Source organism: Scardinius erythrophthalmus, assembly GCF_964197995.2.
Source record: "Scardinius erythrophthalmus genome assembly, chromosome: 10".
Classification (NCBI taxonomy): Eukaryota; Metazoa; Chordata; class Actinopteri; order Cypriniformes; family Leuciscidae; genus Scardinius; species Scardinius erythrophthalmus.
Genome location: NC_138230.1, coordinates 43,827,063 through 43,845,223, shown reverse-complemented (window position 1 = coordinate 43,845,223; position 18,161 = coordinate 43,827,063). Strand labels below are relative to the sequence as shown.

General features: G+C 38.1%; 1 protein-coding gene across 1 annotated transcript in view; it reads right to left on the bottom strand.

Moving 5' to 3' along the window:
* The window catches only part of med30 (mediator complex subunit 30), a 37,036-nt gene that overhangs the window by 18,487 nt on the left and 388 nt on the right, over positions 1–18,161 (bottom strand). Inside the window, exons 2-4 of the mRNA XM_081377258.1 lie at positions 11,868–11,998; positions 11,337–11,551; positions 10,454–10,612 (exon numbers count right to left, since the gene is read on the bottom strand). Coding sequence (XP_081233384.1) covers positions 10,454–10,612; positions 11,337–11,489 — 312 coding nt within the window. The 5' untranslated portion in view covers positions 11,490–11,551; positions 11,868–11,998. The remainder of the gene's footprint in view (positions 1–10,453; positions 10,613–11,336; positions 11,552–11,867; positions 11,999–18,161) is intronic.

Below are 18,161 nucleotides of genomic sequence, written 5' to 3'. Positions count from 1 at the left end.
AAGAGATGAGATTAAGGTTCAACAACCCGGCGATGCCACAGTAATGGATTGTTGCATAATTCAAAAGGCTTTCATCGCAGGAGAACTCAACACTTATGTTGTCTTATTGCACAACAGCCTCTGCTCTTTTGCCCAAATAAATCCCTCATCAGGCACTGCCCTTTCGGCTTTCAAATGAAAAGGTTTGAATGATTTAACTTCACAAATAGTCCCTCGACCGCACGGACAGGGTTGTTCGACTCGTTGTTGCCCTCGGTTCAGATGGTTCTGCCCTCTTATGCTTTCCCGCATCAATAAAGTGTCTCGTTCTTTTTTTCATGTTCCATCATTCTGTGACCTTGCCGAACAGACTCGCACGTCCCCGGTTTAACATCACAGTGACACCTGCTGGTGTTCTGGACGAGGAGAAGAAAACTCCCTCACTTCAAGCAAATCAGGCAACGGGATTTACTACGGTTTACAGAAGTCAATTTAACGGCCTGAAAATAAGCTGGAGGAAAATGGCACATGACTAGATGATGAGAAATACACTTAGGAAGTTGGCATGTCCTGTGATGTGGCATGTAAAACCTTTTTAAACAGCATTTTGCTTTTTCTTTTAAATTATGCATGCATCTCGTATTATAAGGCTTCATTATTTAATGCCGAAAAAGCATTTTTGCACTTGATATTGCATTAAACATGCATTGGTCATAATGCATCTGTGTTTTCATTGTCAGTTGTTATTGGCATGTTTTATATTTTTTAAACATTTTTAAACAGCATTTTGCTTTTTTTTTTATTATGCATGCATCTCAATGGCGAAAAAGCATAATCTTGTGGCTGATATTGCATTAAACCTGCATTGGTCATCATGCATCTGTGTTTTCATTGTCAGTTGTACTTGGCATGTTAGCCTATATATTTTTTAAACATTTTTAAACAACATTTTGCTTTTTTTATTTTTATTATGCATGCATCTCAATGGCAAAAAAGCATAATTTTGCGGCTGATATTGCATTAAACCTGCGTTGGTCATCATGCATCTGTGTTTTCATTGTCAGTTGTAAATATTCTTTTATTCTACGAACATCCAAGAACTTTGAGTTCAAGAAATACTTCCTCAAGACATATTTTCAATGGGAAAAGACTGAGGCGGGAAAAAATCTTCCAAGATTTTTAATGTTATTTGTGTCTCTGACTATTAATGAGTTGTGAGACAGCAGATTATTACAATGAACAACACGCTGGAGGTAAATGGCACATGACTAGTTGACAAGAAATACATTTAGGAAGTTTTTATGCATGTTCTGCAATGTGGCATGTTATATATATATATTTTAAAACATTTTAAACAGCACTTTGCTTTTTTTTATTATTATTATGCATGCATCTCATATTATAAAATACTTTTTAAAATAATTTGCCACAATACCATTTAAACAGAACTATTGAATGCAAAAAGGTGACCTAAAATATACATTTCATCATAAATATTCATATACATTTGACAAAAAATCTTCAAAAAATATGTTATGCTTTAACTACCCATTACAAACTGAATATATTTTATATATTGAATATTGAACCATTCAAAAGTTTGGGGTTGGGTTTATGTTTTTAAAATAAGTCTCAAGGTTGCATTTATTGCAATTATTAATACAAATATTCTCAAATATACTCAATTTAATGCACATATAAATTCTAGTTAAAAAAAACTCACTTTTGAATGGTAATGTCAATCTGCCCTCTTCTATCTGAAAGGTCAAACTTCGACACACAGACGGCAGCGCACAGGTAACGGCTTAAACGATCTATAATTTCAGCGGGGAACAGAAAAATCAAGTCCTGCTTTCTGAATCACTCATATTTCGTGGCTCTGCGGCTTTACAGAACAGACCTTACCGGCTTCAGGCCGTCACACACCGAGGAGGAAAAATCTGATCATATGAAATGCATGGGAGGGAGAGAGAAAAGCCCTTGGCAGGTTTATCAAGCTAGGGAGTGAATGCAGGAAACCATGGGCGAGGGACTGGCCAAGCAGAGAGAGAGAGAGAGAGAGAGAGAGGCAGAGAGAGAGAGAGAGAGAGAGAGAGAGAGAGAGAGAGAGAGAGAGAGAGAGAGAGAGAGAGAGAGAGAGAGAGAGAGAGAGAGAGAGAGAGAGAGAGAGAGAGAGAGAGAGAGAGAGAGAGAGAGAGAGAGAGAGAGAGAGAGAGAGAGAGAGAGAGAGAGAGAGAGAGAGAGAGAGAGAGAGAGAGAGAGAGAGAGAGAGAGAGAGAGAGAGAGAGAGAGAGAGAGAGAGAGAGAGAGAGAGAGAGAGAGAGAGAGAGAGAGAGAGAGAGAGGCCGAAGCTCAAGGACTGATTTAATTAGCTTTGCGCTCTTTAGGTCTGAAGAGTTTCTGAAGAGAACAAGAGCAAAAACAATCTAAGTTCACACTTGGCAGGTTTGGTTGGATAAAAACGAACTCTAATGTGATTGCTCTGTTCGTGCGCTTCGACTGAAACACGAACACAACACAGACCTAAACGAACCAAAAACAGGACATGATGTCACAAGATGTGACCCTAAAAATGACAGAATGCTCAAGAATATCTGTGTCCCAAATCACCCCTATACCCTTAAATAGGGCACTTGAGTCATATAAAGTGGCGTCCGAAACCACAGTGGATGTTATCAAGTGCACTCATTAAATCCCATAATGCACCGCAATAACAAGCATACAACCGATGTATGCTCAGAATACCCATAATGCACTTTGAGGATGAATCATCCATCCATCCGTTTTCCAAACTGCTGGTCCAATTTGGCTAAAGCGTATAAATTCCTTTAATTAAAGTTTATATATGATAGTTTCCAAGATGAATAGAGTTCAAGATAAATCTTTTCATCACTACAGGAGCTGCCAGTTTGCTAAGTTTCAAATGATTATTAAACGGCAAGCGCAAAATATGCAGAAGCGGCACTCAGTGTCCGAATTCACTCTCTCGTTTCATTCACTCCCTCAACTGGACTATATTGGTGGAGTGATGTAGGGAATAGTGAATGAGGGTTTAGCTCTGGTTTTTCTCATCAAAGTCACAATGTTTCCTATTTTACATTTCCGTTCAGCATCAGAACCACGTCTCCTCACAGCAGATCTGCTCTTGTGTGTGTTAGAGGAACGCTGTTTTGACTCCTTTACACATTATATAAGCTCTTAACGAACCTCAGCTGGTTAAAACACCATCATATGTCGGTTACGCACACACAACCAGCGCATTTATCCCAGAACACAGCATTGTTTTGGATGTTCGGTAAGTTCCGTCACAAAATATATGTAATAAAAGCAGGTTTTGAACATATACCTATGACTTTAGGTTCGGTCTCTTTGTTAAAATGCCGATGTGAACGCTATAAGCGGACCAGGATTAAGGGCCCTTTCACACCTACCTTGTTTGGTGCGGATTTTCCGACTTTTCAGTTTGATCCGAATCAGAATTACCGGTGTGAAACCTCCCCCGGACCACGATCAAACTGAACAAAGGTTTAGTTCGTTTCTAGTGTGAACGCATTTTCTGTATGGTTCGGACTTTCAGACCATTTACAGGAAGTTCCGGATGTTCCCACAGGATTGCTGGCTCTTCTCCTCCTTTCCCGCCGGCGACGATTAAGTGTTCGCATGACGAGGACGTTCATTTGGCGAAGTAGAACTAGCTTTGAGTATAGTCAGTGCTGTAGGGAATAATGCCGTAATAATAACAGTATAGTGGCAACGAAATGCGCATATTCATTCGTTCTTGAGGGGGGGTTGATCCGAACCGAGCGAACCAAGTGAACCGAACTACAAGTGTGAACACAACCGTATCAGATTCAGAGATCGTTTGGAGGAATGACCTGCCAAACTCAACCTGAGTTTTCAAGAAACAGCTGAAGACGCATCTTTTTCGGCAACATTTGATCCATTAATACTAATACTTTTTTTTCTTTTCTCTTCTATTCTTTATCTATTTAAAAAAAAAAACATAAAGGGCCCTATTTTAGCGATCTGAAACGCAAGAATCAAGCGCGAAGCGCAAGTAACTTTGTGGGCGGATCTCGGGCACTGTTGCTATTATACCGGCGGGATAAATGACTCTTGCACCCGACGCAAATCTAAAATGTGTTGGTCTGAAGTCGCTTCATTACTCACAGGTGTGGTTTGGGCGTAACGTGAAATAAACCAATCAGAGCGACATCTCACATTCCCTTTAAGAGCAGGCGCGCTTGTTCCATGGCGGATTGCTATTATAATATGTGGATTTGCCAGGAGCGGTTCACAGCCGAGGAGACCGACGTTCTCGTCAGGGACGTAAAACACAGAGAAGTGACATTGGGGATGGAGAAACCCACCCAGATTAGCTTCGATTAAACAGGCGTATGATAATTTGGGTAAATGTGTAAGCTAGATTTATGCCTATTTTTCACATCTTCATGGACACAACAATGATTTCCCTCGTGTGGTAATATTTTTCCTTGTAATAATGTATGATTTTCTAAAAATGAGAACTGCTGTGTCTGTGTAGATGAGAGAATCAAAGTGTGTGTGCGTTATGCACACGCTACATTGATTATGGCCAAGCATGCGCCCTTAAAACAGCATCTGAATAACATGTGAAACACGCCACTGACTTTAGACGAGGTTTCTCCTGGTCAGTGGAGGAATTGTTTTCTGAAACTGCAAAATAGCACCAGGGAACGTTTGCGCCGGAACACGCCTCCTCTTTTCGCTGAACCGCCCCCGGGAGCGCAAGTTCATTCCCTAATTTACCGACGTGCGTCTGTGGAGGGAAGAGTCCGCTGTGTGTCGGGTGAGAAATAGGGATGATACATGCGTCGTGTACAAAGTCAATTGCGCTGGTTGCAAGATAGGGCCCTAGATGCGTTAGACTAAACTGGGAAGCAGGGCCGGCGATTGCTATAGGCGAACTAGGCGGTTGCCTAGGGCGACAAATGTGTTGGGGGCGCGGATGCACTTAATGCCCTGTCCCAAATGGAACCCTAAGCACTCGCGGTCTTCCTCTGAGTCCGCACTTTCGTGACGTAATGGCGCTTTGACTGTCGGGAAGAAGTCTGCTGCGGAGTCCGCATCAGCGCGGGCTCGGCAAAAGTGCGCATCAAGGGCGCAAATCGACCACATGGGGGCGCTCGCGAGCACCCTTCTGAGATCTAAAAATGAGAAATGGGACACCCTACGGTCTCACGGACTTAACGGACATGCGCACGCGCAGCCATTGTAAGTCCACAAGACCGAAAGTGCACATGAAGTGTGCCATTTGGGACAGGGCCCTAGTGTCGCCCTATCTACTTCCCATATTAATCATAAAATTAGAACGAAACACGAAATAAAACATGTTTATTAAACATGATCAAAGGGCGAAGGGCGCCCCCTCAATCACACGTTTAATTACTTGTCAACCTGATTATTAGATTGAATTTATGATTTTTGTCGACCATTTCTGGATTGGCGGGGGGCGGGAGGGTTGCGTTACGTTACGTTAGGGAAGTGCTCAGCTGCTGGCGCGTTGATCGAAAATGAAGCGGTCTAAACCTTTGGTGCACAGGGACGAAAACGGAGAAAGGAAGAAGATAAAAAATAAGGCTCAGTATAGAGTAAGTCTTCTCATCTTAGCTATTAAGGTGTCCAATGAAATAAATTTACTTAGTATTGTAGCCTACATCACCTAATATTGGACGTTTCATTGCTGTCACTAAGCTATAGTTTGCTAGCTATATTTACTTTGAAGGTGAATAGAAATGGCAGAAACAACTGTTAATATGTTATTATTTGAGATAGAACTAAAAGAACTTAAATATTTTAATTTTGTAGTGGTACATACATAATCCATAATAGCACATTTGTTTGTAGAAGGTATAGTTAAACCAGTTTAATGGTCATAATTTGCTTAAATTAATCCAATTTGGTAAATATCCTTGAACATTCTTTGTAGAATTTGTGTATAAACAATTTACAGTTGATTCTTCAAGTCATAATTTGCTTGTTGAAGTGTTGGAGTGACTATTAGAGCATTTTTGTTTGTTCATCAATGAACATTCTTTGTAGCATTTTTGTATGTGCAATTTATTTGAGTGTATCATTTAAGTAATATTTTGCTTGTTGAAGTGTTGGAGTGACTACAGGTGAAACTCGAAAAATTAGAATATCGTGCAAAAGTTCATTTATTTCAATTATTCAACTTATAAGGTGAAACTAATATATTATATAGACTCATTGCATGCAAAGTGAGATATTTCAAGACTTTGTTATGGCTTACAGCTTATGACATATCAATTCATATCAATTCTAATTTTCTGTGATTTTGAATTTGGGGTTTTCATAAGCTGTAAGCCATAATCATCAAAATTATAACAAATAAAGGCTTGACACTTATCAATTTTCTTATTTCTTATTTTCTTATAAAGAGCGGGGGGGGGGGGGGGGGCGCAAAAACTCAATCTTGCCTAGGGCAACCAAAGGGCTAGAGCCGGCCCTGTTGTTAGTTTAATTGCTTCTATTGCTCTCCTCATTTGGATAAAAGCGTCTGCTAAATGATTAAATGTAAAAGTAAATGTAACCACACTAACAGAGCAACTGCATTACTAATCGCACCAATAATGCCAAGTGTGAACGCACTCTTAAAGTCCCCCTGTGCTGAAAATCCATCTTTTAATGTTGTTTATGTGTCTATGTGGTGTTTTTAATGTGCTTTAAGACAAACCGTGTGTAAGTTCATAAGTCGACACCATTGCTGAGTATTTTCTCCTTAAAACTGCAGTGAACCAAAGACAGTCTCAAAAACACGCTTTGAAATCGCTGGTGTTTCTGACGTCACAAACTACCTTGTAACCAATCAGATCAACGTGTGATCGTCAACCAGTGGATCTCTGAGCTGAGTGAGTGAGTGGAGGCGGGGCTCATTTGCATATTCATAGAACCATGTATACTAAATGAGGCAAGTTACATTCAAGCTATTTTAAGGCATGAAGAAAAAAAACGCTTAAATATGTAATTTTGGTGAGTTTTAAGGGATACAATGATTGACTACAGGGGGACTTTAATGTATCATTTTCTTTTTTCCGATCTGGACCAAAAGAACCAAGAGAGCCGAACCGAACACACCCTGAGTTTCCACCTGGCGACAGCAAGCGTAAGAAAGAAAGAGCCAGCTATAGTTAATATAACGCAGTCAACACATTACTCAAGGCCCAGACACTGAAAGATGGATGTGTTCTGCCAGCTAGTGATTCACCGAGGCTCACTCGGGTTGATTACTCTGAGGCGACTGGAAAAAGTGAGGTGGTAAATGAAATGACTTGGCTGTTTCTTTTTCGGTGTGCAGGAAATTCCACCGCTGGGAGCCGGTGATTGCCTGGGCTGGAAAATGCTGACATGAGGGACTTGGCCAGCTGTTCATTAGCGAGCGCCTCGGCTAATTAGCGAAGTGATGATGAGGTAATGCCTCTGACTCCATTAACTCACTTCCTGTTAGGAGAGAAAGCGCAACAGGAGCTAAAGATAACACCTGAACCAAACACACGAGACCGGGCCAAAATAAATATGCTGTGAGCACGAGCTCTTCTGGTAATGAGATGGAAGAACCCGAATTTCATGCCCTCCAGTTAAAGCTCCTGCAGATCTAATGACTTTATTCCAGCGCTCTCTCGATAAAAGAGGAGAGACTGCATGAAACGGACCAGCTGTGAATTCGATCTTTATTTGCTCTCAGACGCATTCGAGTTGTAATTCCTGAGCGCCAAATCTCCATCCTCACATCTAAATCACAGAGACACTTTATGTTTCACGTAATTTACCTGTGATTCATAAAATGTTATTTTAGTTTTTTAGTATTTTGAATTGGCTTTTATTGAATTGGCTTTTAATTGGCTTTTATTTTTATATTTTCATGTTAATTTTAGTTTTTTTTATATTGCTATTTGGGTTTAATCTATTTTTATTTAGGTTTTAGTTATTATTTATTTCTAGTTGATAATTTTGTGCTTCAACTTCAGCTTATTTCCAAGACAACATTTCAAATTTTTGTTTAGTTATTATTAGTTTTCTACTAATATTTATATTTTATCTTATTTTAATTAAGAGAAATTGCTTTAATGGTTTTAGTTATATATATATATATATATATATATATATATATATATATATATATATATATATATATATATATATATATATATATATATATATATATATATATATAGTCATTAATGGTTTAATGACTCTTTAAACCATAAAAATATGAGGAAAATATTTAATATTTTTTAAATATTTTAAATATGAGGGAAGAACAAAACACTAAACTTGGTTAAAGTACTATCTGACTAAATTATCTAGCAAAAAGGCAAAGTTCAGCTACAGGTTTTATTTTACCTTGCGAAAAAAGTGCATAGCTCACAGGAAAAAGCATACACTGACTACAACATAATCAGTTATTAATATTTGGTGGGTTCTCTCGTTTTTGCATGTGTTCATAATTTCTTTGCATGTTTCATTGCGTTATTATCACAAATAAAACAATCAACTCCAAGCACTACTATGCAATATGCTTACAAAAAATGTTTTAATAATATTTGAATAAAGGGTTTGAAATGTACATTTTTCTAGGCCAGACATCACTATTGGCCACTACTATACATCTTTTCTTCCTGATTTAAATGTATTTTATATTCCAGATGTTTCTGTCATAGAAGTCATTAAACCAGCACTCGAGAAGATCAGAAAAACATGCTCTTGTAAAGCCAGACCTGACGTCAATGAGCAATCTGAGTCAGGGGGAATCTCAGTTGGACTCAATCAAGCTTGCATTGTGATTCAAGGATGTTTCCTCAACTAGAAATTGAAAGCTAGTGCTCAAAAGGTGCACGAATTAAAACGTTTGCAGGCACAAATAATGTTATGAATGGAAAGAATTACAAGATCAACTGAACCCACTCCTAAATATTCACTCTAACACCACTTTATCAACCCCTCATAATATAATTTATACTTCTGAAAAATGTATTTAAAATGATGCACACTCACACAGGAGACACTTCAATCATGTCAGTGGCCTATTAAAAGCGGTTTTATTCTATACGGGCCAGTGATTCTCAACATTTTCAGGGCAGTCGTGGCCTAATGGCTTTATAAACTATAATCACTGGCTATAGGAGTACACATTTCTCTTTAAAAATTCTCGTTTTAGACTTCGAATTCATGACCGGTGTTTTGTTTTGCTCTGTCCTCTGTGCTTCCCTGTTCGTCAATACGCCATGCATCGGGTCAGAGGTCACTCGACTCGTGCATGGCCATTACCAGAAGCCAGTGATTATAGTTTATAAAGTTATAAATATGGATATTTTTCTCTCGTTCAGAAGGCCTTTATTAACCCCTGAAGCCGTATGGATTACTGTTATGATGGATGGATGTGCTTCTTTGTACCATTCACTCCCATTATAAAGCTGGGAAGAGCCAGGACATATTTTAATAGAACTCCGATTGTGTTCGAATGAAAGTAGAAAGTCAAATAGACCGAGGATGGCTTGAGGGTGAGTAAATTATGGGATTTTTGGGTGAACTGACCCTTTAATGCTCATTTAAAATGGCATTAAATATAACAAAGATCAGTTCCAAGATAATTAAGCCTGAGCGATCTAAAGAGCAATCCAAGAGGAGATATATAAATGCTAAAAAGTAAGGGGCCTAGAACCGAACCCTGAGGGACACCAGAGTCAATCTCAATCTCAGACCCGAAACCACTCAAAAATAAACGTTACCAGCCAACTGGACATTTTTTAATTGCATTTGATGTTCATTTGAGTTCCTGAATATCAGTTTAAAGTCCAAGACCACTGCCGTATTTGCCACATAAACAAACATGCTTAATACTCCTTTAAAATAGCATTAAAGGTGCAGTGTGTAATATTTAGGAGGATCTGTTGACAGAAATGCAATATCATAAACATAACTATGTTTTCAGTGGTGTATAAAGATGTTACATAATGAACCGTTATGTTTTTATTAGCTTAGAATGAGCCATTTCTGTCTACACACACCGCGGGTCCGCTTACATTGACATGTTTCTACGGTGGCCCTGAGCGGACAAACCCAGTTCGTCACTGTGTTGTTCTTCACGCTAGCTAAAGTCAGCGAATAAAACACTGAAACAATGATGAACAAGTAACAATAATATTCGCAGTAACATCGTTTTACTGAATAATTAAGTAAACTTAATTTCTTAATTTATCTTTGTAAAGAAACCTCATTGCTTAACTGGCTACTCTCTGCTGGCTCAGGTGACGACATCACTTCCTGTCGGCCACCGTAACTTCTGTTGGGTGCAATTCACAACCTCACCTCTAGATCCCGCTAAAAATGTACACACTGCACCTTTAAATATAACAAAGATCAACAGAATGATTCAATGTAATGAAAACTGAGTCTAGAGAGAGTGTAATCTCACCTCAGGAGGAATGGGCTCCAGACCAGCGCAGTTCTCATTGCATTTATCATAGACGAGACGGAGTTTGCGGAAAAGCACGGAGAGCATCCGCAGGTGCTCCTGCAGTTTCCCCAACCGGTCCTGATGAGTGTTGGGATGATAGCTGACTCCGTTGGGCAGCTGAGCGAGGAGACAGAGGGAGTCAGACATGTGGAGGACGGGATCAGTGTACGGCTGCACAATTAATCGCAACGAAACCGCACGCGATTTGGCAAAGGCTACGATTATTTAAGCGCAGTTTGTCAATGCAGCGGCTGATCATAGTAAATGCTCCCTCTGAACACCAGAGGGCGTCTCACACACACACCACATATCCCTCTGAACACCAGAGGGCGTCTCACACACACACACACCACATATCCCTCTGAACACCAGAGGGCGTCTCACAAACACAGAAGAACAATAACACACATCATTCCAGGATCGCTGTACCTGAATAAACAGAAGATTGAAACGCTTTGATTGATTAAACATGACTAATAAACACACGACTGCCGTATTCGGCGTAAGAAGCTCATCGTCTCACAGAAGGAGGAGCTCAACTGTTGTTATGAAGTGAGTTTGGAGTAAAAGCACGTTATTAAATGTTGTCTTTCGTTGGACAAGAGGTTCATAAATGCTTCTCATGTTTGGAAAGATGTTTGGCGCGTGTTGCACGTTATAAGTGACTCAAACTCATTGCTTTCAGAGTGAGCAGCGTTTACAGAGCCGAACATCAATGCATAACAAATATTCACAGCCTTTGCGATTTCAAAATCAACTTGATTTAAGTGCGATTACATGGAAATTGCGATTAAATCGTGCAATTCTAGATCAGTCTTCATCCGTGGATGGACGAACTCACCTGCATGTTTCTCAGCAGCTGGAAGATCTCCATGGTTCGTAAGACGATGTCCTGCACCGTCTCCTGTCCGATCCGACACAGTGATGCTGTGTTCACATCCCGAGCCGCCTGAGCCTGTTGCCCGGGGAACGGGGCCAGAGGAGGGGTTGCCATGGCGACAGAGGGATGCAGGCACTGATGGATGGATGGCTATTCAGTGAGACTTAGTGGCATGTCTGTTATGAGAGAATATTAAGTTGAAAATTGCACCATACACCATGTATCACACTTTTAAGCATTGTGTGATAAAACCATAAGTGTAGATATAAAACAATAAACTACGAAAGCTAACTAAATCCCATATATATTATTAATAATAATAATAATAATAATAATACACATATTATTTGGATGGAAACATTCTTCAGCTTTACATTGAGCTACTATCATCAAAACTTGAATGTCTAACGGAGCTGACATAACATATATGTGATGTAAACATAGAAAATGTCATTCGTCTGAACATATGCAACATTTGGAGCGTTTAAATACCTTTGTTAGTGTTGTTGACAAGACGTCATTTTTTTCCGTGCTGTGATCTCGTCTGTCAGTCAGCCTTCGCGAGATTTCACGAGATGTCACCGTGTACTCTTACATACGCAAAGCTGAAGACGAGGCGCCATCTAGTGTTCAATCAAATTTGGTATACAATACATTATGAAATGATTTATTTTGGAGATCATGCATGGCACATTCATAAATGTTGAAGATTGTCAGCTGCTCTGTACAGTCCTGCGATAAGATATAGATTAAATGAACAAGAGAAACGGTTGCATTTAGGCCTGTATAATTCCATCAGTGCATTGTATATTAGCGATTAAAAGAGCAAGTTGGATCTCTAGACCAGGGGTGGGCAAACTACGGCCCGCGGGCCACATACGGCCCGTTAGGCTGTTTAATCCGGCCCGTCGAGTATTTAAAAAATTGTCTAAAGATCGCATTCATTTTGCCTTTTTCTTGAAATACTTTGCGTTATATATATATATTGCGTTGCATATATTTGACAATCGGAATATCAGATATTTCATGCCATAGCTAGCAAATGTAAAAAAGGAAAAATGACATAAAAGCAGATCATCATTCATTCAGCGCTGTTGTGGCTGCGGTGTGTCACGTAACAAGCTAGACGCGTCACCATGGAAACCAAACAGACAGCAACTTAAGCGCATAGACTTGGTGCACGTTAATGTTTATTTCTTTTTTTGAAAACTCACAGAGAAAAAAATGTTCGGTAACCGCTTGCACACGTTTAGTTTTTCCTTTGATTTGTCTGCTATTTAGTTTTGCTACTCTGGATTTGTGGATGTATCCTCCTTTATCGCCCGGCTTTCGACTAACGTTACGCTCCCCTGTCTGCCATGTAAGTTACAGAACCCGGTTTTGTTCATTAAATGTTCTGATCTGCCTTTGCTTTTTATGTTTTATTTTATTATACTTATTTCGTTTTTTTTTTCCCACAAATGTATGACTTTTGGAAGTGCAAATTGATTGCCATGCAGTTTTAATTAAGTTGAATTAACGTAACCTTCTGTCATTTTTACTCTTCTAAGTGTACACTTAGGTGTTTTGTTTCTAATTTACGGTTAGGCCCATTAAATAATAATAAGGATAAACAATATTTAAAAAGTATAGGCTATAATTATCAAACATCTAATTAAAAATTAACCTCAAAACATAACATGCTAAATGGGGGATATCTAAAAAAATGTATTGTCAGAATGTCGTCTCTCAGTTGTTGAATTTCGCGCAGACGTTGCCACAACGTAAATGTGTTTGCTCAGCCCGATCTCATGAAAGTTCGAATACCACGAATTGTATTTGTAGTTCTTATGAAACGCAGTTTTCGCGTGCATATGATACGCACTTAAAGGGATAGTTCGCCCAAAAATTAAAATACGGTCATCATTTACTCACCCTCAAGTTGTTTCAAACCTGTATGAATTTATTTTTTCTGCTGAACACAAAAGAATATATTTTGAAAAATGTCGGTAACCAAACAGTTGATGGACCCCATTGACTTCCATAGTATTATTTTTTTTTCCTACTATGGAAGTAAATGGGGTCCAACAACTGTTTGGTTACTGACATTTTTCAAAATATCTTTCAAATTATTTCAAATATTTTTTAAAAATTGCACTCCGCACCCCTAATCCTAACTAATGGGTTTACAGTGCGCAGCATTATGCACGCAAAAAAAAATATATTTTTGGCGTAAATGGTACGAGAAATTTAATTCGTGGTATATATACGCACTTTCATGAGATCGTGTTTCATAATCTGCTACTGGGCCGGCCCTCTGTCAAATTTTAAAACCCAGTGTGGCCCTTGAGCCAAAAAGTTTGCCCACCCCTGCTCTAGACAAAAACAAAGACAGACGTTCATCAATTGAAAGAGAGTCAGGAAGACCTTTTAACTTCAGACTCTGTGATCATTGATTTCACTTGAGTTTTGTAGACCTGCTCTGTCTAATAATCCCATATTTCCTTTCAATATCAAAGAAGATGATTCAATATAATTTAAAGTAATTTGTGGCTCTCAGAGACGCAGGTCTTGATCTTGCTCCTCTCAGAGGAGAATATGCACTTAAACTCAACAGTCTGCTGTTTACTATTCGGTGTGTGTGTGTGTGTGTGTGTGTGTGTCAGTGGCGTAGCCACGAGGGGGCCTGGGTGGGCCTAGGCCCCCTCATTTATATGTCCGGCCCCCTCAGATTTCTGATGGCTTAAAATAAATTAATAAAAATAAGAAATTATTGAACTAACTAATAGGTTGACCAATCAAAATACTGCGCGGTAAAATGCGGCTGTTTTCAAACTTGATTTGACTTGTGCATAACCTACGCTGTCATCTTCGCGTGAGAGTTCATGCGGTGAATGGCAGCTTTGTGCAAAGTACAATATTACGCACGAAAAGATGAGCGAGAAGGAGAAAAGCCATCTACATCTGAGTTTGCTTCAGCTTACTACAAGACGACAGCGAGTGAAGCGGCTAGGAGACAGAAACGTATATTTCATCACAGGAATAGCGGTGAGACTTCGACTCAGATCGGCACAATAATGCGCAATGACTTGTTTGCAATTGATGAACCGCCTTCACAACCAGTGAATGACCACATTTCCTGTATAGCCTATATCTGTTGTATATGAAGAGTTTGGTTTTAAAACGCGATAAATTCATTATGATTAATTTTGAGTAATAATGTGTTTTCTTTACCAAGAGAGTGGAAAGATTAAAACCACTATTTTTTGTTTCAAACTTTCACATAGCATATTTAGGTTATAATAACATAACAATTTCAAATCCATATTTTGATTTTCAAATATTTATTATAAAAAAGGATTAGTTTCCCCCCAAAATGCAATAAATTCATGACACTTTTTCCCCAAAATGCAATTAATCCATTGAATCAATATAAAAGTTATTTTTCATATTTTAACTGTTGAAATACACAACAAAGTAAGTTGATCCACATATGACAGCCTCTGAACTTGGTCAATACTAATTATATAACTTACAGGCACTGGACTAAAAATAGCCGACATTAAAATCACCATCGCTAAGAAATACCTCCTGAACTTTTTTTTACGGCGATCAGCTGTAAAATGGCTTGGTCCTGCTCGGTTTTCGTTGACTTTGAGTAAAACAATTGAAAGTTTTTCAAAAGATCCCCTGGGGTTAAAGTGTCAGCGTGACAGAAGTTTGACGCTGTCGTGTGAGAACAAGCAACAGTCGAGATTTTTCCTCCTCCCTCAGTCATCTTCTTAATCTCCTCAAATAGCCTAAATGATTTCAATGGCTCACGTTTCTTCCCCACCACAGGGTCACCAATGCCGTCAAAATGATTATTATTAATATTTTTTATTTTTTTTTGTGGATCACAAAGTAGAAGGAAAACTAGGATGCCGGGTTTATTCAAAGCGCCGCCGTTGCGGTTTACAAAGCGTGGAATGGTGCGCTGACTGCGCGGATATCGTATTTTACGTAAAATTAAAAATGGACTTTTCAACACCGACCAGATAGCCTACAATACAGATTTTTGGGGGAACTAAAAAAAATATATATAGCCTACATATTTAACGTTTATCGCGTTTTGGAACCAAACTCTTATTTGCGGAGTAAGATGACATCATTGACACTTTTTATAATCGCCCTTGTAGGCCTACTTCATGTAAAAGATAATAATCGCCGAGCTATGTCGTAGGCTGCTATAGCCTAGGCTATATATATATATATATATATATATAGGCTATAATGTGTATATATATAGCCTACTGTAGGCTATATTAGTTGCCCCCTCATTTTAAGTTGGGCCCCCCCAAAAATAAAATTCTGGCTACGCCCCTGGTGTGTGTGTGTGTGTGTGTGTGTGTGTGTGGGACTCCCGCTTCAAAAAGGCTTTTCTCTGTATATATTCTGATTATTAGCTAGGCTTGATTTGCTGTCCTCGTCCAGTGGACTATAAAAGGATTAGGATTAGGAGCTGGAGTACAAAGAGATTCAGTTTTCACTTAAAAGAGAATGAAAACTAGAGAGAGTGCGACAGCAATTCTCGTTTCCTTTGAATAAAATATCCAACAATGGAATTAAGATGGATTGGTTCACATGAACAATGAAAAATACTTCTAAAGCATGCATTAATCTTAGTTAACGTGAATTTCAGCATTTACAAATACATCATTCAAATCAAAAGTTATAATAGACCAGAGGCGCTCACAAAAATGAATGAAAAGCCTATCAAATGATTGATTTTTACACATAAATGACTGAATTACTATGTGCTTTTGCCAATATCTTACTTTATATGCGTACAGTATCAATTGTTTTAGCTGGAAAAAGCAGGACAATTCACCTAAATGTTATTTTCACATTCCAGTTGCTGTGTAGAACAATCATATTAGACTGACTTGCAGTGTTGGGTGCAATTAATTGCTAAGTAATCTAATTACTTTTCCCTTGAAAAGGTAAAGTAAGGGATTACTCTTATTTTTTCTGATGTAAGTGCATTAAATACATAGAACAATTCTACTCAAAACAATAGTGGATTTAACATGAAAACTTTATGTTAAAATGCTTGCTTTTAATGTAACCTGCACTCTTTGGTCTGTTCAAAAATAATTAATGCAATTGTATATTGTTTATTTGGAAGAATTAAAATAGCAGCTTCCTGTTTGGTGATATGGGATTTATAAAGTAATTAGTAATAAGTAATCCATTACTTTTAAGAGAGAGTAATTACATTGTGGACGATGTAATTAGCTAGTCACTGTTTTAGAGTGACTTACCCAACACTGCTCACTATGGTGAGATTTAGCCAATACTTCCCTTAATTTATGTACAGTACACTATTATTTTTAGAAATAAAACTTACTGTAATTTCCCTAAACTGTTTTTCATGTTCCAAATCGTTGTAGTAGCCTATTTCTAGTGACAAGACTGACGGAAAAATTACTGTATTTCACCAGAAGTTGTTCCAAAGGTTGGGCCCACATTATAATAACAGTGAGCAAACCAGTTCAAACTGGTGTAGCAGTTCTGACAGATAATGAGGAGCAAGATCATGAAAGCATTCAAGAAAACAGTGCAAAGTAACAGGCTGTGCATGGAGGAAGATAAAGATTTTGATGAAAAAACAAATGATGGGAAAGATCAAACTGTTGAATGTTTTCTAGACAATGGTGGACTAGATGGGAGAGCGGCACAACCTAACACTTTTTGACTTTCTCAATTCGTGTAAATTCAGTTATAGGGTTCAGATTATTCATTATTTCCCACATTAATTTCAAGTACAATTATGTGGTTTTATTAATACAGTGTTTACTTTTTTCTTGATTTACCCCGAAAGAATGGAAGTGAAATGTGACAACATGCCCCATAGATGGAGCACAATATGACCATATGACAGATTAAAATGTTACAAACTAAAATATTGTCAATAAAATACAATTATTACCTTTTTCATATAAAATAATGGCATTTTGTAATAATTATTTGACAAATAAACACACCACAAAACAAAGCTATACAGCATCGTTCAAAACATAATAATAATGAATAATTTCTGAACATTGACCCTCACTCTTTATTTACCTTTTTCTCATGGTTTCTCAATAGAATTCATAAAAGTCTAGAATAGAACATCATAGTTCTAACAGGGTTCATTGTAACACAGGCGAGTGTCTTCTGTTGAATCATCTCAACTGTTAAATAACAGAGATAATATTAAAATATTATAAGAGTTCTTTCATTTTAAATTAACACAACAACAAAAAACAGAAATGAAAAATTAACTTAGGTAATGTACTTTTGCTATGGTTAAATGAATGTTCAAAGATATCGTCCAAAGATTCTTTAATTGAGCTTTTCTTCATATAGTGTTGATATGGCAACTAGTAAATCCACTAAGTTTGGTCATAGCATGTGTGGAAGGTTGTAAACCATGTTTGTTACAACGAGCCCCGTGTTTGTGTCCCGATCACCCCTATATTCTGTTATAAACGAGAGTGAATATTGTAAAGTTTAGGTTTGATTATGTGGTTAATTTATGTTCTTTTGGGGGGGAAATTACATTAACTGTCTTTTGCTTTTCCTTATTTGTCATGGAACCAACCTGGAAAATACATGTGTAGTTTCTTCTTGCCACACCAGAGCAAACATTAGTTTGACCCTGCTGATGTTTCCAGTGACCTTAAGGACTCAAAAGAAGCAGCCACACATTTTCAGAATGACAAGAAATTCTAATATTTACTTGAAAAATATTTTAGGACACGATTCAATTTACGTGGCAAA